The 7,527-nt window shown below is 35.3% G+C and overlaps 2 protein-coding genes across 2 annotated transcripts; both read left to right on the top strand.

Moving 5' to 3' along the window:
• The first annotated feature begins 1,982 nt into the window (after positions 1–1,982).
• Positions 1,983–2,807, top strand: LOC131994000 (uncharacterized). The gene is made up of 3 exons (XM_059369489.1): positions 1,983–2,061; positions 2,125–2,463; positions 2,539–2,807. Exons 1-3 carry the CDS (start codon positions 2,005–2,007, stop codon positions 2,686–2,688), a joined length of 546 nt encoding a protein of 181 aa, XP_059225472.1. The 5' UTR covers positions 1,983–2,004; the 3' UTR covers positions 2,689–2,807.
• Positions 2,808–4,521: 1,714 nt separating this feature from the next.
• LOC106095420 (uncharacterized) lies at positions 4,522–5,350 on the top strand. The gene is made up of 3 exons (XM_013262657.2): positions 4,522–4,680; positions 4,737–5,075; positions 5,134–5,350. The coding sequence occupies exons 1-3, from the start codon at positions 4,624–4,626 to the stop codon at positions 5,287–5,289; spliced, it is 552 nt and encodes a 183-aa protein (XP_013118111.1). The 5' UTR covers positions 4,522–4,623; the 3' UTR covers positions 5,290–5,350.
• Positions 5,351–7,527: the final 2,177 nt, after the last annotated feature.

Genomic DNA, 7,527 nt, shown 5'->3' with positions numbered 1-7,527 from the left:
GATATAGCTGCCATATGGACTGATCTCTTGATTTAAGGTATTGGGCCCATAAAAAGCGCATTTATTGTCCGATGTCGCTGAAATTTGGGACAGTGTGTTGAATTAGGTTCTTCGAAATTCTTCTTCAATTGGCTCCAGATCGGTCTAGATGTGGTTATAGCCGCCATATAGACCCATCCGCCGATTTAGGGTCTTAGGCCCATAAAAGGCGCATTTTTTGTCTGATGTCGTCGAAATTTGGAACAGAGAGTTAGGTTATGCCCCACGACATCTCTCTGCTATATGGCACAGATCGGTCCAGATTTGTATATAGCTGCCATATAGACCGATCTCTCGATTTAAGGTCTTGGGCCCATAAAAGGCGCATTTATTGTCCGAATTTGGGACAGTGAGTTGTATTAGGCCCTTCAATATTCTTCTCCAATTTGGCTCAGATCGGTCCAGATTTGGATATAGCTGCCATATAGACCGATCTCTCGATTTAAGGTTTTAGGCCCATAAGAGGCGCATTTTTTTTCTGATATTCCCAAAATTTGGGTCTGTCAGTTGTTTTAGGGCCTTCGACATCCGTCTTAAATTTGGTCGAGATCGGTTTAGATTTAGATATAGCTGCCATATAGACCGATCTTTCGATTTAAGGTCTTGGGCCCATAAAGGGAGCATTTATTGCCTGATTTCGCCGAAATTTGGGACAGTGAGTGGTGTAAGCCCCTACAATATTCTTCTCTAATTTGACTCAGATCGGTCCAGATTTGGATATAGATGCCATATAGACCGATCTCTCGATTTAATGTTTTGGGCCCATAAAAGAAGCATTTATTGTCCGATTTCGACGAAATTTGGAACAGTGAGTTGCGTTATGTTCTTCGACATCCTTCTTCAATTCGGCCCATATCAGTTCAGATTTTGATATAGCTGCCATATAGACCGATCCTATGATTTAAGGTTTTGGGGCCATAAAAGGCGCATTTATTGTCCGATTTCGCCGAAATTTGTGACATTAAGTTGTGTTGGTCCTTTCGACATCCCTCTTTAATGTGGCCCAAATCGGTTAAGATTTGCATATAGCTGCCATATAGTCCGATCTCTCGATTTAAAGTCTTGGTTCCATAAAAGGCGCACTTGTCATCCGATTTCGCTGAAATTTAAGACAGTGCCTCATGTTAGGCTTTTCGACATCCGTGTTGTTTAACTTTCAGATAGGTCTATATTTGGATATAACTACCAAAAAGACCAATATTTTGTTGAACAATTGAACAATGACGTGTACTTATTAGACCACTCAATGTCCTTGCTGAATTTGTTCCAAATCGGATCTCATTTCCATAAAGCTGCTATGGGGTCATCAATTATGCATTTTGCACCGCATTATGACGAAAGCTGGTTCATCTGAGGTGGTGGATATCCAAAGTTCGACTCGGCCCAACTTAACGCCTTTTTACTTGTTCTTTATTTTTTCAGACACTTCAAAGAATGAGAGTTGTAAATCTGATTAGCATCAGGGTTTGCACTTCCTTACAAATGGAAGAGGAGGCTATTTTAAGAATTGTCCTATTTTGTATGAAGCAAAGGAATGCAAAAAAATTTTAACACCCCACATAAATGTCAAGATTACAATGTTTTGGTTATCCTCATCTTCTCGGCTTAATCTAATTTTTTAACAACTTTATTTTCTAAAATTTTTAAAGAAAATTTCAAGTACATATATACTTGCCTAGATTTAAGTTCACTAATATTGTTTTTTTTTTGCAAAAATTAAAAACTCATTACGACAAAAATATGAATTCAATACAACTCCCAATAGCTTGGTAATTGGTTTTCAATGAACTGAGTTGAATTGTTATTCATGTGAAACTACCACACGTTTTTCCATTAAAAAAAAACTTGTTCTATAAATAACAGCTTAGGAATCATTAGACCATGTTAAAATAAAAGTCAATGTCTTTATATATACCGTAGAACAATCAAGAAATTTAGTCTATAGTTCATGTTCTTATTGTGAATATGTGGAACAATAAATTAATTGTAGTCATTGTAATTTTCTTCGCCAACCATTTGTTGGTAATCTTTAAAATTTAGTTCTTATTTTATTATTTTTTCTTTCTAACTTCTTCTGTTTTTTAGGCCGCCAAGAAGAATTTCGATTTGGAACTGTACAATGTAAGCTGTGAAAAATTTGACAATGTTGTCAAACGCTTCGACTGCAACACTACCAGGATAGCCAAAGGCCATTATACGACCGATATGTTCTTTTTATTGGCCCGTACCTTGGACAAGAATGCCGAATTAAAGTTTGTACTGCATTTTATTCCCGAGAAAGGATTGAAATCAGTAAAATTTGTGGACATGAAAGTCAATATTTGCGATGCCTTTGGTCAAGCAACCAGAGTGCCCTTGATTAAAAGCATAATGGAGGAGGTACGCAGCAAAAGTAATCTACCCTTTGAATGTCCCATAAAAGGGGTAAGTTAATTGTCTTCATACGAAATGCCATACAGTTTGTCAAAACTTTGATTAATTTTTGTGTCTTATCAATAGGACCATTTGTACTCGATGCTTAAATTTATCACAAATTCTTCTTTATTGCCTCCCTATGCCCCGTTTCTAGTATTCAACTATACTTTGGCAATTTTTGAAGAAAACAAAAAAATTGCCAGCATACGTACCAGAGGTGCAATTGTTCCATAGATTTGGAAGAACAATTTTATGTTACAATCTATAAATTTGGAATAAACACCAAATGTGTGTATATGTATGAAGCAAAATGAAATCTGAATAATAAAGAATGTTATGAAGAGATAAAACCAGTCAAATGTCAAGATTTACTGTGCCAAATTTCAACGGAATGGGGTAATAAATGCGCATTTTATTGGCCGAAGAACTTTTCTAGGGAGATCGGTATATAAGACAACCATATATTGGGTTGCCCAAAAAGTAATTGAGGATTTTTTAAAAGAAAGTAAATGCATTTTTAATAAAACTTAGAGTGAACTTTAATCAAATATACTTTTTTACACTTTTTTTCTAAAGCAAGCTAAAAGTAACAGCTGATAACTGACAGAAGAAAGAATGCAATTACAGAGTCACAAGCTATGAAAAATTTTGTCAACGCCGACTATATGAAAAATCCGCAATTACTTTTTGGGCAACCCATATATATGTAGCAAAAGAAAATCTTAATAATAAAGAAGGTTATGAAGAGATAAAACCAGTCAAAAGTCAAGATTTATTGTGCCAAATTTCAATGGAATGGGGAAATAAATGCCCATTTTTGTTGGCCCAAGACCTTTTCTAGGGAGATCGGAGCGACAACCATATCCATATGTGATTCTGCTCGAAATCATACTTGAAAGGGATGTCGAGGGGCCTACATCACTTCACTGTGCCAAATTGCGAATGTTATGGGTCCAAGAACTTAAATTGGGTGAATGGTCTATATGGGTGCTATATTTAAGTTGAGACCGATCTACAGTGGTGCAGATATGTCTTTTTTCCTTTTCATGAAGAGCATTTACGTCAGATGATACTAACATATTTAGAATAAGATTTTACCCTAAAAATTTAAGCTAATTATAATACTGGGAATCGTGGTAAACAATATGCGAAACAATAGACATTTGGCCGAAAAACTTTTTCCCATCAAAATTTCATTGTAAAATGTGTGTCTTGAGTATGATATGAAAACTTTCCTAAGTACATCATATTCGATTAGGATGTCGTGGGGCCTAAGAGATCACAATGTCCTCAATCTCAGCGAGATCGAATAATAATCACAATGCCTTTGTAGATTTAAGACCTTAACTTGTGAGATCTATCTATTGGGTTGCCCAAAAAGTAATTGCGGATTTTTTAAAAGAAAGTAAATGCATTTTTAATAAAACTTAGAATGAACTTTAATCAAATATACTTTTTTTACACTTTTTTTCTAAATCAAGCTAAAAGTAACTGCTGATAACTGACAGAAGAAAGAATGCAATTACAGAGTCACAAGCTGTGAAAAAATTTGTCAACGCCGACTATATGAAAAATCCGCAATTACTTTTTGGGCAACCCAATATATACCTAAGGTATTCAAAGTTTGGCCCGGCCGACCTTAGCACCACTCTAGAACCCTAATATGGTACAGTGCATAATTACCCAGTACATTTGTTGGGAGCGCCAAGATTGAGAAGAGCCAGAGAGTTTTCAAGCACATTGGTGGACTTAGCATCGCAACTATTAACCAAGCACCTCCGGCCATCGGTGTGTCTAACTAAGTACTTTTATCATCAAGGCGCCTCATAGTCTCTCACCTCCGACATCAAATTAGCCCATCTGGCATACCTTTGGCCCCAACTACTCTATCACTATTAGGACGGGTTACCGCTATGTATGAATACATCATAACACTATAAACTGGATGTTTGTTGACATAATGGTTTATTTTTCCAAATGTCATTAAAAAGGTTTTTTACATTTTGTTTTAAAATTTTCCAAAAAATTGCCATAAATTTGTTTTTAAAATTTGGATGCCTTAATGGAAAAATCATTATTGCATTAGAGCATACCGAATGAAAAGTCTTTATTAGGTGTTGACTAGTTCACAAATTTGCTCAATAACTCGTCTCAGTTCGCCCAGTGAATATGTGTAAACTTGTATTATTTTTGCTGATGGCATGGGGCTCTTTAACCCTTATAATGGTAATCGCTAATTTATGCAACCTCTTTACTATGCTGTACCATTCATTTCGTTTTAGGCCGCCAAGAGGAGTTTCAATTTGGTAATTTACAATGTGACCTGCAACAAATACGCCAAACGCATAACCCGTTTTGATTGCACCCATAGAAAGGTTTCCACAGGTTGTTATTCGTCTGATTACTCCATCATGCTGGACCAAACTTTAGACAAAGACGCCGACTTACAATTTTTGGTGACTTTTATACCCATGAAGGGAGCGAAGTTGGTGAAGTTTTTGGATGTGAAAATTAATATTTGTGATGCCTTGAGCCAATCGAATTCCTCGCCATTGCTTAAGTCGCTATTGGAAGAGTTTAAGAAGAAAAGTGATCTACCTAATGGATGTCCTGTCAAAGGGGTGAGCTATTTGTCTTTCAATCGAATCTCATATGCTAAACTATTTGGTCCACAAACAGGGTTATTTGTATTCGGTGGCTAACTACAGTGTGGACTCCACTACCTTGCCTCCCTATGCGCCAATTTTGACATTTAATTGTACCGTAACCATTTTCGAGCACAACAAGAGGATTGCCAGCATACGTACTATGGGTGCAACTGTACCCAGACTTTAGAGAATGGAGTATAAAAATTATTAGTTTGGGATAAAACAACACCTTTTTTGGGGTTTTCAAAGTGAAAAAAAAAATGTTGACTAAATATGTCACAGAAAAAAAGATTTCTAAAATTAGATACTCTCAAAAAACTATTTTTCGAGAAAACAATTAAAATTTTTTTACAAAATCTATATTTGACAACATTGGATCAAATTTAGATTGACTTTTTAATACAAACTAAATTTCATGGGTATTCCACTCCTTTTTTATTTTTGGTCACAAAATCGTTTTGTCATCTTAAACTGTTTATTGTTCATAAAACAAGTTAATACCATTGGATGACAATTACGGCTTCCAAGATCGGTTTATATGGTAGCTTTATGGGGTATAACCCCGACCGATTTGGATCGTACTTGGCATGATTATTGAAAGTCATAGCATAGCACTACGCATGAAATTTCAACTAAATCGGACAACAATTGCGGCTTCCAGGGGCTAAAATCCTCAAATCGGAACAACGTTTCATATGGCTGCTATATCAGTATATAGATCGATTTGGATCGTACTATACTACATGCAAAATGTCAGCCAAATCGGATTATTGCGGATTCCAGGAGCTCAAGATTTTAAATCAGAAGATCGTTTTATATGGAAGCTATATAAATACATAAACCGATTTGTATCGTACTCGGCACGCTTGTTGAAAGTCATAGCGGAACACCACGGGCAAAATTTTGGCGGATTTAGATAACAATGGCGGTTTTAGGTGCTGAAGATTTCAAATCTGGAGATCGGTGAATACACTGATAGAAAAATGACGGTACTGTGCCAATACCGCCTGGTATTACTTTGTTCGCGTCATTGCAAAGATTTTTAATACCATTTGGTATCAATTTAATACCAGACAAAGGAGGCTATTAAGAATTGACGGTTTTACATTTGTATTCTTGTCCTTACGCCAGAAGCGTTGTTGAGCTTTATACCTAAAATGATGAAGCCATTATAAAATATTTGTTAAACAAATAAGATTTCGAAACTGGAGATCGGTGAATACACTGATAGAAAAATGACGGTACTGTGCCAATACCGCCTGGTATTATTTTGTTCGCGTCATTGCAAAGATTTTTAATACCATTTGGTATCAATTCAATACCAGACAAAGGAGGCTATTAAGAATTGACGGTTTTACATTTGTATTCTTGTCATCACGTCAGAAGCGTTGTTGAGCTGTGTACTTAAAATGATGAAGCCATTATAAAATATTTGTTAAACAAATAACCAAAATGTTTTAATAGAATTTGAAAGCAGTGAAAATAGAAATAATACAAAATCTAAGGACTCTCGACATCAAAAACATGATAGTCTCTTGTGTGAAAAACGATGCTGTGTTAATAATAATTACCTTTTGTAATTATCATTAACATAAATAATAGAAATAAAATTTCGATTTTAATTATTTTCAATAGTTTTTTTTTTTTTGATTCATTAGTGGGTGGAATAATCAAAACCCGTTTGGTACTAAAACCAATAACGGTCTGATGTTAAAACCACAGAAACAGATTGGTATTAAAACCAATACCAGTTCGGTAATAGGGCTAGTACCAAACGGTACTTATCATTTTATGTTTCATCCATACCATACGGTATTGTTTTTGTACCAAACGGTGTTGCTTTACTATCAATGCCGTATGGTACTGAAATGAGCATGTTTGCTATTAACTTTTCTCTGGGTGTATGGCAGTTATATTCATCGCGATTTCGACAGACAGAGGGATGGACGAACATTGCTAAATCGATGTCAAGACCATCAAGAATATATATTGGGTTGCCCAAAAAGTAATTGCGGATTTTTTAAAAGAAAGCAAATGCATTTTTAATAAAACTTAGAATGAACTTTAATCAAATATACTTTTTTTACACTTTTTTTCTAAAGCAAGCTAAAAGTAGCAGCTGATAACTGACAGAAGAAAGAATGCAATTACAGAGTCACAAGCTGTGAAAAAAATTGTCAATGCCGACTATATGAAAAATCCGCAATTACTTTTTGGGCAACCCAATGTGTATATAAGACAAACATTTGTGCAAAATTTTATGCTTGAGCCGTTTGGGCCGTCAGTCAGACAGGCAATACTTTTAAAAAAAGGGTGATTTTTTAAGAGCTAGGAAAGTTTTTTCCAACAGAAATACATAAAATTCAGAAAAATGCATGAAATCCTTATTTGAATCGATAGTGCGATACAACATTTCGACCAGTTT

Source organism: Stomoxys calcitrans, chromosome 5, assembly GCF_963082655.1.
Source record: "Stomoxys calcitrans chromosome 5, idStoCalc2.1, whole genome shotgun sequence".
Classification (NCBI taxonomy): domain Eukaryota; kingdom Metazoa; phylum Arthropoda; class Insecta; order Diptera; family Muscidae; genus Stomoxys; species Stomoxys calcitrans.
This window is presented reverse-complemented; position numbering and strand designations above follow the sequence as displayed.